Raw genomic sequence first — 23,121 nt, 5'->3', positions numbered from 1 at the left:
CAAACGAGAGTCTCTTACAGTATCATCTGTGTGTTTTATTGCATTGTGGTGTGGAGTACTCAAAAACACGGCAACAAATGTGTCAAATTAGGATTTTATTTTAAAACCATAACCGGAAGTACTGTTTTAACTCTTCTAGCTTGACACTGTTTTTGCGAAAGCTGCAGCTTCACTTCTATTAAGACATTTTTCAAATTTCACTCTGCAGCTCGGCGAGAAATAACCCTTATAAACTTGCTTTACCTCCAAAGGACATATGCCGACATGTATCTCTTAAATGTACAGGTGTTAGCTTGAGCTAGCCTTTTAAAGCCATGGCCGAGCATCCTTCAGCAGGCAGCTAACAAGCCTAGCTGATGAACTAGCTCTACCTACACTCCTAACTAAAGCAGAAAGCGCCATTTTTTGGACTTTCTTCGGGAGTTTACAGTCGTGGGGAGAAGCTGCATGCTTGTAATGAGCGACACAATGTCTTTGTCTGCCTCCACCACGGTTGTAACTGTGGTTTCTAACGTTTGTGCCACTTGGAAAGACAAAAGTTGAACTTTAACCTCACCTCGACTTTCTCAGGTAACAGTCTGCTAGCATCTTTTGTTGTTTACTAGGTCACTAAATATGATCTGATTATATGTAACACAGTGCAGGTGATATAAAATAGTAGTGATTGTACGTATTAACCATTCTTTCATCCAGAAAGCAGCATTTCCATCATGTTTGGCTTTTAAGCTTTTATGCACAGACAACATGATTTCTGTTTATTTCTCTGTGCTGATACACATTCTGCATCTCCTGGCTTTACAATAATAGTTTATTCCCCCACAGAGCACGCACCAGCCTGTCCTCCATCATGTGGATGTGTATGGCTGTTTTCCTGCTGTGGATGAGGTCAGGAGGATGCACAGAGAAGGCCAACACATCAGACCTAATCGAATACACAGCTGCAGACTTCTATGAGAAATTGCATTCTGGGAAGATGATGTTTATCTATTTCGAGCGTCAAGGTAGGCTGCTCACTCTGCCGTACAAGTACAACAGGGCATTTGTTGTGAATATGCTGAGATATATATAATATGAACAGTATGAGCAGAGTGAAATTAATACACTAAGCTATATACAGCATGTGCAGCAGTTGCAGGTGTACATGTAAATATTCAGCGCTGGTACGAGTACGATTTCGACACTGTAGGTCAGATATGCACCGTATAGACAGTGGTATAAATACGTATTGGTATGTGAGAGCATAAGTAGTGCACATAAGTGTGCAGTAGTGATTGGTGAGGAGCAGCCAGTGAGGCAGACCTAGTGCAAGAGACAGTTATTAGGGAAAATAAAAGTATTTTAGCAGTAATACAGTAGGTAATGCCATACATTTGTGACAATATAGGACATTATCAAGGAGTTTTTAAACACATAAAGAGGCAACCTTTAAGTTTAACAACAGCAGCACATAGCATATAAAACATAGAACTTACTAAATCATTGACTATAGTATTAAAATACATAAGATATAAAGAGAATAATCAAATATCAAACAGTTCAAACTTCTAATGTCAAACATACTAAACCACAAGGTTTGAAGTTTGGAACCCGAGAATAAAAACAACACCATGGCTTAAAGATGCTTCTGAGGACTGGCATCCTCACGCAGGAGGATCTGGATAGATTCAGTGTCGTTTTATTTAGTGGGGTCTGTGTGGTATCTTGAATAGAATATATAACGTGATTTGAGGTTGTGTGTATGCTTTGAAGCCCTTACTCTCTTATATCAGGAATCAGAGGCACGGCTGGAGGTACCTCTTAGATAGAAACAGCCTCCAGCTGACAACAGTAGATAGTATAATAACATACCATGCAAAGTTCCAGTTTCAAATCAATTTGTCCTTCATCCTCTCCGCATCAGTCTTTTGCTGTCATGTCAGCAATGATCCAGCCACTTGTCAAGGTGCAACCCAGCAGATAGCAGCTAACTTCATGGAGTATTTTAAAGCCTTTTAACACAGTGATGGAGGATGACAGTATTTCTCTCTCTCTCTCTCTCTCTCTCTCTCTGTGTTCAGTCTCTCCAACCATCTCTCTCTTCTTGGTGGAGTTGGAGAAGTCAGCTGACGCTCTGCAGGATTATGGGGTTCTGGTTGGCAAGGTAACTATATCCTCCTCAGTGCTATATGCTCCATCTTAGAAGTTGACATTAAAGCTGAATTTTTTATGAACTTGAAGATGTGGACACGGACACCAGGAAGTGAATTGATGGTAGTTCAGTACCTTTTTTTTAATTATTATTATTATTGTTTCTGTTCAGGTCAACTGCAATAAAGAGCTGGTTCGCACATACTGCACAGAAGAAAGGGTGCTGCACACAGCTTTTCTGTTCAGGTACGTTGTGTGGACTTGAAGGATTCAGTGGTTGTTAGGCAAGAAAGTACAGTAGTAATGTGAGCTGTTGATTGTATTTGTCACAATAGACACAGAGGACATACAAGTATTTGGTGTTTTATTTAATCTCTCTCTAACTCTCTGCCTGTGTCTTTCTGTTAGAGGTGGTAAAGAGTTCTTGGGTTTTGATTTGGACACCGTGTTTGACGTCAACTCCATAGTCTCTGAAGTCCTGTTGTAAGTAAACAACACTCCCTCAGTTATAAAGCAGCAGAGCCGTGTGAGGCTTTAACCTTCAGTCCTAATTGGTTTCTAAAGTAAACAATACACACAACACTCTGGTCCTATTTCACAGTAAATTTGTTACATAAACTTGTTTGTGGAATAAATAATCACAAATTGACCAGACAAACAGTTTATTTAGTGTCTCTGTCTTTCTCTTCCAGTGCCATCCTGCGTGAAGAGGTCAAGTACGTCCACACAGACGCCGACCTGCTGGCCATGGAGAAGGCAGCCAGAGGGAAGAAGGATATTGTGCTGGGTTACGTCCGCAGTCTGGGAACACAAGGTCTGTAAAAGGAGGAGAGGATGGATGTACGGAGGCAGCACAAGCTGAAGAAAGTGAAAGTAAAACTGATTGTATGTGGGTGCAGCGATGGAGATGATCTGGCTGATGCATTGAAAGACTGAGTGACTGACTCATGGATTATATTGTTAGGTGTCTCCTGATGGAGACACAGATTGTCTGATTGATTGATTGATTGACTTGAATGACTAATCCAATTAATTGTGTTGTTTCTGCTGATTGTATTACTCAAGAGCACAGATCGATGATGGAGACGGCGTATGTGTACGGATCCAAATACCAGTTCATCCTCATAACTGGAGGCCCAGTTCTGAAGCACTTAGGGTAGGTTCTTCATCTTTTTACCTTCATATCATCCGATCAGAGAGAGATTTCTGGGTGTCTGTCCCTCAGATTTAAATTAAGTAATACTTAAAGAATACATGGGGAGAATTAGTAGGGGGTTAAAGTCATGGGTCAGAGTTGTTTATAAAGATATAAGCTGAAATTGTGATAAACATCTTCTGAGAACTTTTTACTTGGAAAGTTGTATTTACTGTCTCTCCCTCTCCGTCTGTCTTTCAGTGTTAGCGAGTTGTCTCACTCGTCTCAGGTGTGGTTCCTCCACTGTAGAGTTCACAGTGGGTTCATGACCGCGATTACCTCTGAGCGCTGCCCTTTGACCCGCATGAGGAAACCCCTGTCCACCCTCAGCCTCCACTCCTTCCTGCAGCTCATGGAGGCTCCACTAGTGGTCAGTAAGATGAAAATATAGAGCCGCTGTGGAATACTGTATACTTGTGCAAAGATTTCTTTATATATTGTCACCACTTTTACATGTTTACAAGTTATGATCCGTTCAGATAATTATTTTTTAAATGTTCCATTAATTAATTCCGTTGAAACTTTAGACACCTCAAATCCAAATTGAACACATTTTCCTCTAATTTTGAAGTCAGAAAAAGTATCTAAAAGGCAAAAGTTAATATGACGTATTGATTTCTACATAATGGTATGTGTCTCTCCACTGCTAGACTGAAGTTTATGACGACCCCTCCTCAGTCCAGTCCCCCCAGTTCCCCTACCAGCAGACCCCCCAGGTCTTCTTGTTTTCTCGTCCTGCAACTGAACACCTGGACCTGGACACGGCCATCACTCTGGCCTGGAGGCTGCGGGGCCTCGCCCTGCTGCTGCTCGTACACAGGTACACTGTGGTGGGGAATTGTCTTTGTTTTTATGTTCCCCGCTTTATTGAGATGTAACACATATGCTGTATTTATCTTGTAACATAGAACTAATAATCTTCTTATAGCTTTTTAATTTTATTATGTTCTGCATGTGTAGTATATGTATTTAGTCCTATTTCACCCTAAACATTTTATCCTGTGTTTTCTGGTCTTCTCTTTTCCCCCCAGCTTTCAAGTTATCAAAATACATTTATCACTGTCTCACGGATGTGTGTGTGTGTGTGTGTGTGTGTTGTCAGGCAGAGTCCTGCAGTGAAAACCCCCGATGAATATAACGCTGCGTACAGGCTGCCTGAGAAGGTATGATGGTCACATACAAACATGCAAAATAAGATTACTTGCCTTTTTTTTGCCGTGCGTGTTTTACCTTATTTGTGTGTGTGTGTGTGTCCTTTGAGAGTTCAGAGGTGAAGTATTTGACCTTACATGACCTTGATGAGGTGTTGGAGCTCTTCACAAATCAAGAGAAAGAGGAGGAGGATGGCGACGAAGAGGAGGAGGATGAGGAGGAGGGGCTGGAGGACGAAGAAGAGGATTCACATTTTGGTAAGTGATGTAAAATGAAGAGGGAGGGAGAAAATAAGAGTGTATCTGTGTGTGTTTATACGTTTGTGTGTTTACCTCCAGGGAATTTGGATGATGAAATTTCAATGTCTGTCTACGAAAACAGAGGCAACCTGCTGGACATGGACTTAATTACCCAGCTAACCTCTGACAACCTCCACGCCACAGTAGCTCAAAGCAGCCTGACAGTGGCGCTCTTCTACCTCAAATGTAAGACACACTCTCCCTACTGTCCTGGGAAGCAAATGAATATGAATTAAAAGTTAAAATAAGTGTGGATGGAATTAATTGTAGTTTCTGTTTTCACCACCAGGGGATGCTGTTTCAATGGCTTTTCTCAGCTCCTTCATTGAAGTTGCAGAGAGACTTGAAGGTGAGAGCACAACATGAACAGTCCTTAAGGCAGCAGGGTTCAAAGTCTGACACTGTGGGCCCCCCTCAGACAACATGGAGACACATGCAACCCCTCCTCAAGCACATTTTTAAGTTGTTGACCTTTTTATCTTTATATTAGGGCAAATATTTGATTATGAATGGATAGAGGAGAATGCTCCAAGTTTTGGAACTACAGTTCCCATAGTTTTGGGGGATGTAAACAGGAAGTTTAGTGTTTCCATGCAGTCAGTCAGTTCTTTTAATTAGTTCTATTAATAAATCTCTTCAGATTCGAAGGTCCAGATGAGTGCGGTCGACTGTGGAGAGTGGACCGACCTCTGTGCGGCTCTACCTGGCAGCTCCATCCCGATCCCGTTCGAGCCAATCACGGCCTTCCCCAGTGTCTTGCTGCTCCGCCCCCAGGAGTCGGCCCAGCACTACAGAGGCATGCTGGGTACTGAGGCGCTGCATCGCTTTATTATACTGTGAGAAGTTTTCTAAGAATCCACAGACATGATTGTGTGAAATTATATTATATAACATTAGTATATAGTTAGATTACATCATCAGGGGCCCTGGGCAAATAAAAGTAACAAAAGTAACAAACTTGGGTGTTGAGTTGGAAAGATGTGAGCACCTACGAAGACAGGAAGGGGTCTAATGAAAGATGCTATCAAGTTGCATCATGGGGAATGTAGGATCCAGTTTTGTTGACCCGTTCTAGGGACTAAAAGTCATCTTTCATATCCATTTTTTCTCTTGTGAATCCTCAAACTCAGCTAATTACAATAAAAAATAAACACTACTGAAAAATAACAACACAAAGTGCTAGACGTAATACATATTCATGATATCATATAACATATGATAAAGAAGGTTGAGGAAAGACAAAATAAACTTAAATGAGAAATGTTTGTCTTTAAGGACATAAAATGGTTCCTGAGAACTGCAATCAATGTCTAAATAAAAAAACATGGCTGTATTAGAATGATGCAAAGAAGATAAGATGAGACAGATGAGATTCGTCAGAAAACAGTGTTTGCATTACTTGTGAGGGCGGTCTACTCATGTCTTTTCATTTTATCCATTAGATCTGACCATAACCTTTGATAAGCCGCTATTTATCTTCACTACTTCATACCACAGAGGAAACACACTCGTATGTGAGCTCGACCACATGTTATCAGCCAGTCGTAATAATGTCGGGGAGGTTTTATAAATATATTTCCTCTCTGTAGGAATCCTGGAGTCATTGCTTGCACTGATGTGCAGTCATGTTTTCTTTCACTCAGGAGATTTTCCACAGGAAAGGCTTTGATGTCCTGTAATCAGCCGGACACTTCGATCCATGCTTTTATTTTATCAAGAGGTGATTGAAGAGCATCTCCTGGGAGCAGAATGAGACCAATCAGACCAAAATGTTTCTTTCTCTTGCAGTAGCTATATTCCTGAGCCTTAAATCTCCACCAGGTCTTCCACACAGTACAGACCTAACACTGCATTTCTTTATTGTTAAATTGTTGAGTATGAATAAAGCTCATTATTGACCTGTTAAATTAAGGAGAAGTCTAAATGAGCACAGTGATCACAAAGCATTTCCATCGTGTTCATGGAAGGTATGCAGTCTATCTCTGCATGTGCACCCGTAAATGCTAATTTGTTGTTGTTTTTAACCAGGAGCCTCCCAGCTTCTCCCATGCTCCTGTCCACCCAAGAGGAAGTGACATCTTTTCTTCAGAAAGTGCCTCAACCCGAACTAGCCGGCTACAAGCCTGACAGAGTGCTGGGACTGTTTAAGACACAAACACACGCAGGTAGGAGGCTGTGAATGTGTGTGTGTTGGTGGTGTTTTGTTCATGTTGATGCCTCAATAGCTGAAATAAAATCTAGGACTATATTCACTTTTAATGAGTCAAAAGGTTGAGATAAATAATGCTGGTGTTATTGCTACTCAAATAGGAGTTAACAGTGTGTTTGTTGGAGACTATTTTCAGCTGCGGATTAATACACATTTGGAGTGTTAACAGGATTCAGGCTAAAAAACATCCCTACCTTAAAACAACATAACAATGTGTTGTGTTTGTGGAGGTACCAGTTTAAGTCACAGATGTGAGTCTCACAGCAGTTTTCTACACTGGTAGCTATTTACTATCAGAGGTGGAAATGTGGCGTTCAGGTTATGAAGAAATCTACCAAGAATGCGTGTTTGTACACATTTGATTTACCCCCGCTGTGCCTTGCTGAATAACGGCGGTTGTGCTCCAGCAGAAGGTGAGCCAGGTTCAACTTTTTGTTTTCCCTTCTGTGTTGGCACCCCCACTGTGTCGACCATCTGGCTCTATTCAGATGATAGATGGAGCTGCGTTTTTCACACGGCGCTAAATACGATCTGAACTCGGCCTTAGCGAGGATCTGTGGCAGCGGCACGATGTTTGTGTGAAAATAAACTAGAGTGCGTGTGTGTTCATGGTAATGAAGGAACATGTTCGCCAGTGCATCAGTGTGACTCATGGATGTGTTTTCAAAGTGGAGGAAAAAGAACAGAGGAATAAGATGGATCCACACGTAGTACTCTCTGTTCAAACCACTGATATCACATGATGAAGTGCTGTTTCTCTGTGTTGCCAGGTGTATCACTGTTTACTGAAGCAGCAAAGTCACTGAGAGGAGAGGTGCTGACTGGACTGCTGACAGATGGGCTGGCAGAGCAATGGTAACGGCTTTAAATCCAGTCTCGTCATTCTTGTTTTAAGGTTGTCCCTGACAAGAGTGGTCTGGATTTGACCAAAGACAATGTAACCAAAATATGAAGAGGAGAAAGGGTGCATTTTCTGAGGTGGGAGGATCGCTTAAAAGCAGTATGACATTGATTGACAGTGTTTTTGAGGGATAGAATTCACTCAGGAAGCCTAAGCAGCTGATCAGAGATGATTAAAATCCAGTCAGGTCTTGAAGGGCACTTCAGTCGATGTGTGAATTAAATTTGGTAAAGGGTAAGATATTCCCCTGTCATTTAATAGTCTTCATTTGTCTTTAAATATTTATTTTAAGTTCCGTGTTTGCTGTGCAGGGCATCAGGACACACCGTGGATCTTCCTGCAGTGTTTGTGTTTCCATCTTGGAGGACGCACACTCATCCCTCCACCCTGTCTGTATCCACCTCTGCTGAAGAGCTGCTCTCACACATCAACACTGCACTGCTGCATCCACTGGTAAAGCCCAACCATGTTCTGTGTTATAAAGTCATGTTTACATTGAGAAATACAAAACCAGATGATGAAATTTATTTTACTACACTATAGGAATTCAAACTAAATGAATGCTGCCAAAAATCTAAACCCCAGTGTCTCTCAGCCCACATTGTGAGCCTATCTCCATTTAAATCTCACAAAATAAAATAGCCGTAAATAAATGATGTAGGCGTAACTTCTTGGAAATTTGTGAAAGCCAAGATGGAACCGATCACACTATGTCACAGATAACAAGCACCATATGTGGGCCTGCAGAGTTTGGACGTGGTTTCCTCAATGCGTCCAAGGTCAGAGTCATGTGTGAGTTTACATTTGCTCATTTAAACAAATACAACGAGCTGAAGTGGTCTTTAATGTAGATGTTGCAAGACAAGACAAGTTCCTGCCTCTCAGAGTGTTATTGTGCTGTGAGGGTGAATAGTTGAAGTTTAATAGCCAGTGGATGAAAAGTCCAAACAATAACAACATCTGCCTCTTGGTGGCGCTGTTGTCTTCATTTTTATCTACTGGAATGAATGACAGGTCTAATATGTGCTTTCAGGTCTATCCAGTTAAAAGCAAAACTTCTTTCATAAACAAAGACTTATTCTGCTTCATAACACGTTGCCAGTCGTTCCACAAGTCTGTGTAGTGAGATGAAACACGTTCACTGTTACCGTTTGTGGTTTGGATCATTGCTAACATGATCTGTTCTGCATGTGTGTGTTCAGTCTATTGGTGATTTGAACTCACACACTTAAAGTTCTTTCACAGTTAACACAACTGTACCCAAGACAATTTAAACTTTAAACAGGAGCTTGCATTTTCGCGTTATTGATCCTCATTGTGCAAAATACATTTTCTAATAAGATATTAAATGTCTAAATAGCAGTACATCATCTTGAGTTCTTAATATTTTTGCCTCTCTGAGTTATTAAAGTTTATTGGATTGTCGTCCCCACTCGATACTGTTATTAATGTAATGTTAGTAATATTTTAAGATATTAGGGGGAAAATGTTTTTTTCTGAGTCAAACAGAAACGTCTAATTCAGCCCTCCCTCCCAGCGATGACAATTTGCACACAGAAATAATTCCTAACACTGCTCATATTATTTAGCTTCCTTCAGTAAAATAATTGCTGCCTCTAACACGCTTTGTGCTGACACCCACAAGCAGGTTTGATACCACTACAGCTGGGTGTAGCAGCTGCAGCAAACAGCAGAAATCACTGATGTGTGATTCTCAGATATTTAGCAGAAACTGGACTATGTGCTGATTTTGTGTAATCTCCAAACTGTCCATGGTGCTTATTTCTATCTACTTTGCCAGCCGCTTCCTGTTGGCTTTGATCAGATAAAAATACCATTTGAAATCTTTGGACTGAGTTGCGCATTTTTGATTTTATCTCTGTTTGATCTCCAGCCTGAGCTGACGGTGGAAAACCTGCCGTCCTTCCTCTCCCTGGGTAAAGCCCTCCTGCTCCTCTTTGTGGGAGAGGAGGAGGACGAGATCGGGCGGAGACAGAACCAGGCACTGGTGGAGGAGATGAGAGGACTGGTGGAGTCGGGAGGGGGGAGGATGGAGCGATACCTGGCCTGCTGGATCCACCTGTATGTACATCAATCAACACCATGACATCAGTCATTCATCAAAATACATGGCATTGGATTTACTGCTCCATCCATCCATCATGTACACATTTTGTTTGTCTGTGTTCCAGTGGTCGTACTCCAGCTGGTATGTCTGTCCTGGGGTCATACCTGGGCTCTTTGCCTCCCCTCCCCGCACTGGTCCTCACACATTTGCCCTCTGGAGGTGAAATCTATCAATACCCCCCCAACACCCCCATAGTGGCCCCATCTGTCCTACAGTGGCTGCAGAGGGTCGAGGACGGGGCTGAGTCTCCAGCAGGTAAAGAGGAGGAAGGGCTGGAGAGCAATGAGTTAAGAAAATAAAAGGCAGCAGTATTTAGGAAAGTGAAAAATATGATAATATGACAGAAGGATGTTTAAACTCTGTTATTTTAATATTCGAAATAGGATCATGGGAGACCTGAGCCAGATTCTTTTCATTCAAGTAAGTGCAGTAGTTAATAAGAAAAAAGGGGCAATAAAACAGCCCAATGTCAACATCCAGGTTTCTGGATCTGCTTCAAAACCTATTCACTTGATTCTTGGCCCATGGTTGGAAACACAATCAAAGGAAGGAGTGTGGCACTCCAGAAGCTTTCCAAATAAACCTCAACTTTACAGAAATCATTGATATCACTTGTCTCTGAGTGAAATGAAAGTAAACACAGAAATTCGCCCTCTAGATTGGTTTTGTTAACTGCAATAGGGATCTACTTACGGGGCAAAAGAGCCAGCTAACATTCATCTGCAGTAATAACAAACATTACTTAACTTACTTAAACATACTTATCATTTATTACTTGCACGACCGTGAAGTGTTACTCAAATAACATGGGTAAGAAAAATATGTTTCCACACACGACATGAAAATCTCTTTGCAATGAAGAAATCCCTCTAGTCTGTGTCGCAACAATAACGCTTTTACCAGCAGCGATCACATTCCTATCCGCAGTGATTTCCTACCTACACGCAGTAATTAGGTGATTACTAACAGACTGTACGGTCACATTTCCACCTGGATGACACAAAATATCCACATACAGACATTAATTCAATATGACATTTAAAAGTGAGAGTCGCTGTGCCACAATGTAATGGCATTTAAACCTGACCTACACATTTTATAGTTTAGCTAAATGCCTAAAATGTAAATGTGAAATTTTATGTGAGACATCGGAAGAGATACACACTGATCAGGATGATGTGACTACCCCTATTTAATTATCCAAAGGTCCAAAGGAGAAGAATACAATACGGAAATGCCATCATATAATATAACATATGGAGCAGTGTGTCTGTTAAAAGCATAGAAATATGTGGATGACTTCACATGGAAAAATTCAAAAAACAAAAGAGCATAAAAAGAAATGATTAAAATAGATGTGACAGTTATGTGGAAATGCTTTGTCACGGAGAAAAGGAGCTTGCTGATAATGTCTGCCATCTGCTCCCAGATCTAAAGAGGTTAAAGGAATATGTCACCAATATAAAATGATCGCACCGTTCTCATGCCCGCTGATGAAACAGCGACAGGATGGAACTTGTGCCCGTCCTGTCTGAGGAATGTGAAAGGTATGTGCACCAGGCTTCAGGTTAAGCAGCAAACGCGTGTAATGAACATAAAAGGGTCTTTAAATTAAGGTGATGATTTAAAACTCAACTGCCTGGAGCCATTAACCCTTGACCTCTTAAACCCTGTCGTTTGTATTGGTGTAGGCCGAGATAAGACGGCGGTCTTGTTGTGGCTTGTGTCTGTTTATCTGAATGGATGGATTGTCATCGAGCACATTCCGTCTGTTCTCCGTAGAGAAACCGGAGACCTGAAGCCTTCAGAGATGCACACAGTGGCTTTAAACCTCCAGTCTGAACTTGTGTATTACCTTGTCAGCTGGTAACATTCATGGCTTTTGAGTTTTAAAAAGCCATTGTTCTATTAGACTCTCTGGACTGTAGTTGACTTTTCAAAACTTGCTTTTCATATTTAAGGAATATTTCTGGATTTCATTATTCATTCATTATTTGGGGCTCTATAGGAAACTACCTTCACTTCCACATTTAAACTTTTGAACGAACAAATCTTAATCTATATGAAATCAATCTGTCACCTTCAAGATAAAATAAAATAGGTCTCAATAATAATAATAATGGTAATAATGGAAATTAAAACTCTTTACCCCCCCACTACGACTGCTATTAATAAGTTCAGTATCCTTTAAGGCTGTATTAAATTGCTCGTTGTAATTAAAGCTCTCTGTCTCGGTCCATCTCTGCAGGGATGTTGGGTGAGGACAACTGGCCTCCTGCTTTCGATTTCTATGACTTCCTGAAAATCATGGACATGCAGGAACCCGACTCTGCCCAGCAGCAAACTCCTGAAGAGGAAGAGGAAGTGGACGAGGAAGAGGTGAATGTGGAAGAGCATGTGGTGGCAGAAGAAGCGACGGATTCCTCCTCCAGCTCTCCCACCCCTGACAATAACCCTAACACTCACTCTGAACTGTAACAGATCACGATAGGAGGGAAGTGACACAAAGACACTGATTAAACATGTTTCGATCCTGATTCTGGGCTTCATTTGTGTTTTTAACTTAGATTATTATATTGTATTTATTATGGAATTATTGAACGTATCATTTGAAATCGTTGTGTCCTGAACTTTATGTAGTTTATTGGTAACAAAAGTATCTATATATGTATCTACTGCCAGAAAGCCTCGCTATAATCCTGATTAGACCAGCTGTTAGCTGTTCTGTTTCATTATACCGTTAATGTTTTAACGGTTCCTCCTTCCAGTTTATTACGTCACACTAGTGTGTGGAAATCGCACTGACTTTAGGTGAAGGATATCTATGTCTCAGAACTGTCGTGGGAATTATTCTGACGTTATGTTTCCCATCATTCCCCCTCCGGTCCCGTAATGGCAGTGGCATCGTGGCATGGCTGTAATTTTTCCCGGCATTTGAGATGCAGAACAAAAGGAGGTGGAGTAGGTTAGCTGGAATGGTCTGTTTTAATTTGTACGGCGGTTTCAGATGTGGGTTCAGGGACCTTGAGTTGTTTGAATCAATTAGTCTCTCACTTGAAAGGGAACATCCATCCTGAACTATATACTGAAGGCTCTGAAGGGCTCTTGGACTCTGGTGGATTTTCTTTTGAAGCCTAATGAGAATCTTCAGCTTCAATTTTTGTCCAAATACCTAATTGTTCTAATTGAGCTGAGGGACTGAGCATTTAATCCAAGGACTGACAGTTCAATTTCTAAATTGGTGTAAGGTTATTATATTTGAAATACTGGGCACAGTACAGAGAACATTAAACAGCTGAGTTGCTATAATGAAATTCAATATTCGTTCAACAATCCCATCTTTTTAGACCACCTACTTTAAACATATTATCTCTTATATTTGTTTCTTTTTGTGGATTCATAATTAGATTGAATAAAAAACTAATTGTGTAACTTAGATTTGATCTCTACCACAGTGTGGACCTCATAGTGTTGAGATGTATGGTCTGGTCTAGGAGTGCCTGCTCTAAATGCAGTGGCAATTTCTCTCAGGAACCAAAGCAAGCCAGGAATTATTTTAATAAATAGATTTACTAACTTTGTGATCATAACAGACACTTTCTATTCTGTTGTCTGGGTCATGAAGTCCCTATTCCCCAGTTTTCAATGAGTTTTCTTAAATGTGTGAAACAGCGCCCCTCTTGGTTGTAGCAAATATTAACCTGTCCGTGTGGTCAAAGGCGGTATTGCACCCTTACTGAAGCCTATGGAGGAGAAGCCAGGTAACAGGTGAAGCTAATTAAACAAATATATATATATATATATATTTTAAAGTATAAAAGAAGACGCAGGTGCTGTCATACCACTATAAACTGTGAATGGGCAGTTGAAGTGTGAACCCTCTCACTCTCGGGCCCCATAACAAACAACTAAATGCTGAATGTCGGTATTTAAATGTGATAACAAGCTAGTGTTGCTAATAGGGAGAAGAGAAGAGAAGTCCTGTCAGCAAACAAAATGGCTCTCAACGTGGATACTGCGTTTGAATGAAAGAAAGGTGAGTGAGAGTCACCCCTCTGTCTGTGTCTTGCTAGCTGTGTTTATTAAACTCTTAGTTCATGTTGATATTATGTTTATATACTGTACTGAAGCTGCTGTGTTGTATACATGGACACAGTTGTATTAGTCTTGAGCTCACCTGCTGACTGTGTGTGTGTGTGATATGTTATATTGATCTATCTATATCTATATATTTGTGTATGACAGGCATATAGATAAGAGCAGCATGTATCTTTGACATGTGCAATGTTTCTTTTTTTTATGTATATTTAAATCTGTCCAGCTGGCACTGACACCATCTGGCTCCTCAGATTGATGTTGGCCACCATCATCACTGCCACCAATGTTGCATTTACCTGCAACCTTAATGTAGAGGGGAAAAAATCTAATTATTAATGGTTAAAATACTGAAAAGTCACTCTATAATGACTTAAGAGGCTTTTTTAGGCCTATTTATTGATTATTTTAAGAAAAACGTGATACGAAAAGCATTATAAAAGGCCAAAACAACAGCCTGCAAGCAGTCCTCAAATAGCAAATGATCCCTGTCTGTGAGTGGATTTCTCCTTCATGAAGTCAGTCTTCGTTTTACTGTGTGCTGCTCCAGTCGATCAGTGTCAAAGCCGTAGTGAGCAGAGCAGGATACACCATTTGGAAGCCAAGGCCAAGATAATCGGCGTGTTTATACATCGTAACTGGCTGGATTTCACCCTACTATATGTGTTTGGGTTTTTCCAGTGGAGCCAGTGATCAGAACAGGATTTAATCCTGAGGTGCTGCCTCAGTTATCCTGTCTGGAAGAAAACCTTTTTAAATAGAATAACATTTTGTCAGAGTTCTGGGATTAAAGGGGTTTATCTGATCTCGACTCCTGTGTCGGCTATGTGAGTTATGACAGCGCCAGTGTTTGCTTGTGAAAGTGCTGTCGCTAACTTTTGACAGCTCTCCCGCTGCACTGGCAGCTATTCCAGGTAAACTGACTCCTGCCGTCTGAGCTGAGGAGAGAATCAAACACATGACATAATGGTGTGGCTGTGTGTTTAGCCAGGTAACTGTGGAAATAATCTGTATCTGCACACAGTTTGATTAATGATGACACATGAATTTCACGGCCTGCTTAAGGCCCCAAATGGCAGCACCAGCTACCCAGAAAATGTGTATGTGTGTGAGTCTGTGTGCCTGTAGGGGATCAACAGTAAGGTTATCAAAAGTCGTGATACTTCAATACGTTTTTTGATACCACGTGTTTAAAACCATACGATCTGTTAATTATACATTTGATCAGATTTTCAACCCAAAGCTGCACAGATTCATGTGTTCAGTGACTTTCTATGTACAATCACTGTGTGCAGGTAGGATCCTTTTTACCTTTTCCTGTGGTATCAAAAGAGGTATGAGTATTGTTTTTTTATTATTAGTATTGTATTGAAACTTAAAATTCTGGTATCGTGACAACATTAACATAAGCACAGACAGACTAGCACACAAAATAATTTGATCTGCTTCTGCCTGGAACAACCTGAGTCAGCACAATCAGTCAGTAGGGAAATGATCCTGCGTAGATCAAGTATGTAACTAGATTGTAGACCGACCACCCGCTCTGTGTTACATGTGAGTTATAACATTAGCGTAAGCAGGGCATGTATATCATTCAATTTCTGGGGGACATACACACACACACAGAGCAGGTCTGATGCACATCACGTTTTTGGTTCACTGTTGTTTGTCGGCTTGGCTAAGCTCTTACATTACCATACCTTACGCTGAGTGAAAGCAGACTGTGGTAGTTGAGCAAAAAGCCAACTTCACATAAACAATTCCCTTAAAATGTTTTCAGCAGTTGCGTAACGGTGACCGCAACGACGGGTTTCAACTATCTGTAGCTGTACGGGAGTTTTAATCAATAGCAAGAGCAAGTCAGCACACATGGTGAAGGACTGGTTTCATTATTACAAGGTCAGCGTGCAATCACAGGAAATTGATTGCATAATATCACACAGATGCTGAGATGTGTATAAGAAGATGTGATGATAGGGAGGCGGAAACACAGCATAGCAATAGGAGGATTGTATATGTCTCTTCAAAATATCTGACTGCAGGACTTATTATGAGCTTATTTGTTGGTAAAATGAGGTCTTACCTGTGCCTTCATGTGTGTATGTCCATGTAATGCAAGGCAAGCTTTGCATCTGCATGACTGGTCCCATCCTGGGAGCATGCATATGTGCATGTGTGTGTGTGACACAGACAAATGATCCCATTCATCCGGGAGCAGGGTTACAGAGATATAGATTTGTGTTGGGAATACTTTAAGACCATGGCTTTGTGTACTGTGTGTGTGTGTGTGTGTGTTTGTGTGTGTGTGTGTGTGTGTTTGTGTTTGTGTTTGTGAACTTGATCTTGCTATGTGTGGGAATATATGCTCCAAGATTGTGATAATCAAATTCTCGACCATAATTATACTAAAACTCCTACGGGACGCTCCTTAATCTCTGTTCTCACAGACACACACACACACACACACACACACACACACACACACACACACACACACACACACACACAGTATCTCACTGCTAGAGCCAGGCTGCATTTCTACATGACGACACAAAATAAAATACTTACAGCTCCAGTAACAGTGAGTTATGGCTGCCCAATATGGGGAAATAAATTACATTGCAATTATTTTGCCAGATATTACGATTTCAAGATTCATGATGGGTGAGAATGTGGGGAAAAAAACTTTCAAATTATGATAATGTATGTGATTTGTTGGGGTCTGTACCAAACAAACATGTTTTCTTACATGTGGAGGATTGTTGCCTCTGCAATTTGGATATCAGTGGTGGACCGATATGGGTTTTTCAATGGCCAATGCCAATATTTAGAGAGCACGGCTGCTAATGGCTGATATATAATGCCGTTTTCAAAACAAAGAAATGGCATGTATAATAATAAATAACTGCACTGAGCGCAGACATCAGCTGATTATCTCCAAACGCTAGATTGCTCTGCCTGTCACTACTGATATGGGCCATTTTGCGATTTCAATTACATCTTGATGAATTGTGCAGCCCTACAACGAACATAGTTTGTTGTTGGCAAGTGCACATAAGGGATAATTAATGAGCCATGCAGTTATTGAAAACAACACTCTACAGAGGCCATTAAGCTCTGTGGAGCATTATTTTTATAACCACACAGGTCTTCAGAGTGGATTATTCCACTTTATCATGGCTACTTTCTAGCAAACATACGATTAAGGAATATTTTGGGTCAGTACATTATAGGAGAAGCCAGAGCCAGAGCCACAAGGATTTAAAGAGGTGATACTGTATGGGATGCTATGTCAGAGCTGTGTGGTTATCTGAAAATAATGCACACCCTTTAGCCTACTGGTTCATGACCTTTTTGGATTGTGACTTGTGCAGGAAAGGTCTGTTTCCTCGTTATACTCAAAACAATTATCAACACTAACAGGCACTACAAGTACAGTGGTCTAACTATCAACCAAACAGGCAGCAGGAATAATATCCACAACAGGATAACAAGCACTGAGTCTACTGTCAGTCAGTGCTGAACTCTGTCACACAGTACTGAGTGAGCTTGTAACATTGTTTATGGTTGTAATGTTTTGCATCATTGCTGGCAGTTCTCATATAAAAGCTGAGTGGGTGGGAGAAGAGGAGAACCTTTAGCAGCAGTGGAGAGTGTGAGGCTTTGTTCTTCTCTTCTGTTCTGTTTCGGATTTGTTTGCAATAAATAGAAGAGCGACTGAATACCTGGATGCCAGATTGAGGGTCCTCAGGGGCCGTGGAGCATGCCAGGGATTGTAGATATATTTTTGTATCACAGCTGTCTTCCCTGCACCAGCAGCATAGTTCAGGGTGTGACTCAGTTCAAACCAAGTTTTGTAATCTCTTCTTTTGCTGTTCCAACTTCTTTATTAGCCTGTCCTTTCTTCTGAGTCCTCACCAAAACAATTTCCCACCAATTGAAACTGATAGATGAAAGCAATACAGTCTTGATCTTGGACTCGAAAGCTTTGAACTAACAGTCTCTCCGTCTTTTATTTTTCCATCCTGCTTCACAGTCCGACACACTGGTACAGGGTGCCATAAAAATAGGAATGCTGTCTGTAAAAATAAAAAGTGTGCGCTATCTGCAGTGGAAAAATGAGCTGGCGTTAAGGGGATTTGAAGATGGCATCAACTGAATGTCTAAAAAATGAGTGGAAGAAAAGTTTCTTTTTTCTGTATTGTGGGAAAATCATTATTGTCAGAGGTCATCAGGAAGAAAATGAGTAATTATGCCCGATATATGAGTGTGTGAATGTGAGCACATTTTATTAATATGTTTAATTTATCAGCTCCAGAGGTCATTGCTAATATTTGGCCTGCTGCCATTGATGACACAGCGTGTTACCATGGGAACCGCTCAGCACCATTTCCTGTCTCTCTGTCTTAGGAGCAAAAGAGAAACGGGAATTAAGCCACAAAGGGGCGTGGGGACACTGATGAGTCAAAATGAGTCCTCACAGTCATGTTTAAAATCATGTCTTTGGAAATTTAGTCACTTTTGAATCTGGTCATGACAGCTCAATGAATGAGGGACATACATAGTTTACAGTAACTCTATCTAAAGTCCTGCATCATTTTAAACTGGAAGTTTGTGCAGTAAGAAGTAGCAAAATCAGCTCAGAGTCGTACAACGTAAGTTTTGCACCTATAAAAGGACACCGCTTTGTTTCAGAATCAGAAATAATAATAATATATATATATATATATATATATATAGCTCAGCTAACATGAAATATGATTGTATTATTTATGGTAGTGAAGTCATACTCAGGACTTTCCTGACTACATATGCATTTTATAGTTTCCCAGCACCTCAGAGCAGCACGATACAAAAATAACCCTTTAAGTTTGTAAAAAATTGTGAGTTGAGAAAAGTTGAGACAAACGGTCCAATCAGTCACAATCAGGTACTGATGTATGTGAGGGGGGATAACCTGCAGGTCAGACACCAGGTTATGGTTAATTAGATCATCAGTTTCAGAGAGGAAACTATGAAATATATTAGCTGACATCTCTATCACCTCTCTGTTCCTGTTTAAGCAGAACCATTTATGACTCTCAATAGTACATTAGGTCCATGTGAGCTCATGTGATTTCCAGTCCGGCATCAATCTGTCCAATTAATTAAGAATAAGTGAAACCACCTGTGTGAATGAGACAGGTGTTTTAGAGTTTCTGAGGCTTTTTTTATTTATTTACACAAAGCACCCACTGTCTACAGCGTCTACTGTATGCAGGCTGCCAATAGGGGGAGCCAACAACATTATTAAATTATCCCATGGTGCAGTATACCCATTAATGACCAGAATTACAAGTATGGGTACATTAATTTGGGTTATAAAGAGCACACAAACTCCCATTAGTGCTGTTCTTTTAGTAATACAGAAACTAACAGTATGCAGACTGAACCTTACGATTTGCTTCATTTATGCTTCTTTAGCACCTCTGACTCAATATGTGGATGTGTCGAAATATCAAAGACCGTAGAGCAATCCCGTCGTGTGTTTTTCACTTCAGTGGATTTCAGGGCATTTATGTTGAGCTTCAAACCCCTTTGAATTCCACTAACACTTAATGTCCACTGCTCTCAGCTAATGAAATACTGACATTTTGTAGATGTGAATTCACCCAAAAAATGATGATATACACATTCTTTGACCTTTTTGTGTGCATCTTAATACATGTGTTGTTGTGAAAAGCTGAGACAGAAGTATAAAATGAATGTGTTTATGGTCATTTTAGCTGCTGTACAGATTGATATTCTGTGTGTGTGTGTGTGTGTGTGTGTGTGTGTGTGTGTGTGTGTGTGTGTGTGTGTGTGTGTGTGTGTGTGTGTGATGGAGAGAAAGCCATCTAGGAGAGAGACATCCGAGAGGCTTTTATTGGGTTTGTTACACAATTCTGGGAAGAGAAACACAATAGCCTGCCATGGAGGAGTAGATGTCAGGAAATTTGGTGTTTTTGTATTGAGTGTGTGGCGAGAAACAGAGGGAATATGGCAGATGGTAAAACGGCTCTGGACAAATCCACTCGCACTTTTCCTGGATTTGATGCTTTTTCTTCTCGTAATACCTCAAACAAAACATGGCGGGTCATAAAGCTCTGTTGCCAGTTTTGGAGCCAGTGCCAACTGAGAACAACAAGTAAAAGACAGCCTTTTTATAAGAAGGGTAAAACAATATTTGAATGATGTGTAATAGGTTTAACCCTTTAAGCTGAGCTGTGACTTGAGGCATACTGAGTGGCACTACGTTTCAGACAGCTCTTCTGCTGTGTCAAGTCTCTCCAGCCTTGCTACAATGGGGCGCTTTCTCTTCTTAAAAAAAACAAATGCTGAAATGTCGGTACAATAAGGTTGGATTGTGATTAGCACGGTGTTTCCTTATTGCGGTTATTGCATCACAGCAGGACATTTTTTAACAATTTCACTGATATTTTATAGATGAAGCAATGAATCAGTTAGTCAGGAAAATGGTCTGCAGATTAATTGACAAAGAAAATAATGGTCAGTTGCACATAGACCATAAAAAGATACACATTTCTTTATAAGAACGAACTACGATGTGCAGAATACAGAATACTGATGGTGCATACGAACATCATGAATCATGAATCAAAGCGAGTCTATGTCGCCTCCTGTGTGCCACAGTACAAAGAAACCCAGCTCCTGGGACCCTTACGATACAATACCTTTTAGCACCTATTCGAATGGTAAACAAAAGGTGTGTGTGTGTGTGTGTGTGTGTGTGTGTGTGTGTGTGTGTGTGTGTGTGTGTGTGTGTGTGTGTGTGTGTGTGTGTGTGTGTGTGTGTGTGTGTGTGTGTGTGTGTGTGTGTGTGTGTGTGTGTGTGTGTGTGTGTGTGTGTGTGGGGGACTTCGGACAGGCGAACAAAGGCTGTGTGTGTGTCAGCGACACAGAGAGGAAGATAAAGTCTGGCTGACAGCTACTCTTTATTAATTCACAGAGATTGTCTTCCAGGGCTGCAGGCACATACAGAGAGTTCTAGGTTTGGTCTCCTGTCTGTTTAAACAAGGAAAAAAATCAGTATCCATGTGCAGTATTTTCTTTAGCCTCTCATTGATCCTGCCAGGGCATAAAATCAACCAGACATGCCTGAAAGCAGTAATAAGAGCTAACTTTAGAGCAATGTGGGAGCTGTTTAATTTGATTAGGAGTTCCCAGCTAAATGATTTTAGTCATCATCATCATCAATCAAAAGCAGCTGATGCATGTTTAAAGGTAATTAGACGATCGGCTATCTGCAATCAGTCCATCACTGATATGTTTTTTATTATCGTTCTATTTTGCTAATTTAATGGTCTGCCTCTGAAAAACCGCAGTACATCAGAGTTGATTGTGGGAGCAATAGAAAGACTAAAAAAGAGGGTTTGGTCAGTTTGAATAAGTGTGTTTTAAGTTTAGTTAACAAAGTAATTAAGCTGGTCTTAGATCAGTAAAAGAGAGTGATTGGGTTGGGGGGGGGCTGGCACACCACACACACAGAGGTCAGTTGTCTCATAAGATCGTTGGATTTGTCTGAATCAATATCTTTATGGTCAATCTACTAGTATCGATAATATCCACAATATTATTAATACCAAGACCCAATTGAGCATTTTTATGATCGAAAACGTAGATGATCATCTAAAATATCTGCCTCTCAGTGTTGGGAATAGGATTAACTTGTGTCTCTTGACCAATCTCGCTTTCATTTTCTCAGTTATTCACTGTAAACTCTTTCCCACAGTCAGTTATTGGCTCCTAATCCACAATCCTTTAAATCAGTTGGACTGGACAAAGGCAGTGTGTGTGTGTGTGTCTCAGTGTGTGTGTGTGTGTGTCTCTGTCTGTGTGTGTGTGTGTGTGTGTGTGTGTGTGTGCACAATTTGCATGTCACCTGGGACTGTCTGTCTTTGGCTATTTTGGGGGTTTTTTCTCTCTCAAACCACCGATTTCCAGCCTAAGAGACTGAAGTGAAACAAAGAGAAACAGGAAGTTGTCATTGCATTGCCATGACGACGCACTGAGGGAGAGGTCGCTGCAGGACATGCAGCGTTAACACATGCACGCACATGCATGTTTATTTGTGTGTTTGTGTTTGTGTGTGTGGTAACGGAGCCACTGCAGGGTCAATCATCACTAATAAAGAAGGTGTGGGCGATGATCTTTATAGATAGATATTATATTTATGTTGTATTCTATCCTCTAAAGGATGGGTGGGTGTAGCTAATGGATGGATGTTATATAATTTATGAATATGATGTGCAACAAGTACAAATATATTAACCAATTGTACTTTAAAGATGCTATAACCAATATTTATGTACTAATAATGGATCAAATTACTATGTTTACTGTCCCACAACCTTTTGATTCACTCTCACCGCTCTCATCAGCATCCACTGTACGCTACCTGCTCAGCACCAAACAGCAGACAGACACAGTCAGAGTCTATAGTAGTACTGATAGTTAGATAGTGGAGCATTTAACAGCTGAAGAGCCAGATATTTTCCTCAGGAGTTTGTGGAAAAACCAAAAACAGAGCTAAAAGGAATGGGTGATATCAGACAGATCGACAGAAACACTCCACTTATGTGAAAACTAATGTTGCTCCGTGTCGGTTAAAAGGAAAGTATTTGCTAACAAATGTTCTTAAACTGATAATGTTTGAGTATTGTCTGCCTCTGCCCCTAGATTGCTAATAATAATTTATTGCAGGTTTAAAGAATGTTAAATTAGTTTATGACACCACATGAAACAAGTTTCAAAATTCTATTTCATATCCCACATGTTCATTATTTGTCAACCCTTTGCCCCAGAAATTAGGTTTACATAATACTAATTTGTTTTTCCAGCATGATATAATGGGAACAAAGATGCTGCTTGGACATATCTCCCAGTGACCATCTTTCTCTAACCTTAGCCAAATACTTTGAGGGTCCCAAGATACCCATAAAAAATAACCGTGCTTGGATACGACTGGATATTATA

General features: G+C 40.6%; 1 protein-coding gene across 1 annotated transcript; it reads left to right on the top strand.

Moving 5' to 3' along the window:
- Positions 1-129: 129 nt before the first annotated feature.
- txndc16 (thioredoxin domain containing 16) lies at positions 130-12,548 on the top strand. The gene is made up of 20 exons (XM_051427999.1): positions 130-570; positions 823-1,001; positions 2,058-2,140; positions 2,300-2,373; positions 2,536-2,610; positions 2,820-2,941; positions 3,193-3,283; positions 3,524-3,692; positions 3,973-4,142; positions 4,425-4,485; positions 4,584-4,731; positions 4,813-4,959; positions 5,063-5,122; positions 5,414-5,609; positions 6,802-6,938; positions 7,753-7,837; positions 8,195-8,336; positions 9,778-9,965; positions 10,076-10,266; positions 12,260-12,548. The coding sequence occupies exons 2-20, from the start codon at positions 848-850 to the stop codon at positions 12,487-12,489; spliced, it is 2,523 nt and encodes an 840-aa protein (XP_051283959.1). The 5' UTR covers positions 130-570; positions 823-847; the 3' UTR covers positions 12,490-12,548.
- Positions 12,549-23,121: the final 10,573 nt, after the last annotated feature.

The sequence above is a fragment of the Dicentrarchus labrax genome, unplaced genomic scaffold (assembly GCF_905237075.1).
Source record: "Dicentrarchus labrax unplaced genomic scaffold, dlabrax2021, whole genome shotgun sequence".
NCBI classification, from domain to species: domain Eukaryota; kingdom Metazoa; phylum Chordata; class Actinopteri; family Moronidae; genus Dicentrarchus; species Dicentrarchus labrax.
The sequence above is the reverse complement of the archived record's forward strand: the minus strand, read 5'-3'. Positions and strand labels throughout refer to the sequence as shown.

Coding starts and splice junctions, on each gene's coding strand:
- txndc16 (XM_051427999.1), top strand. CDS start 848: ATGTGGATGTGTATGGCTGTTTTCCTGCTGTGGATGAGGTCAGGAGGA. Junction 2,611..2,819: donor ATAGTCTCTGAAGTCCTGTT/GTAAGTAAACAA, acceptor TTTCTCTTCCAG/TGCCATCCTGCGTGAAGAGG. Junction 3,693..3,972: donor TCATGGAGGCTCCACTAGTG/GTCAGTAAGATG, acceptor CTCCACTGCTAG/ACTGAAGTTTATGACGACCC.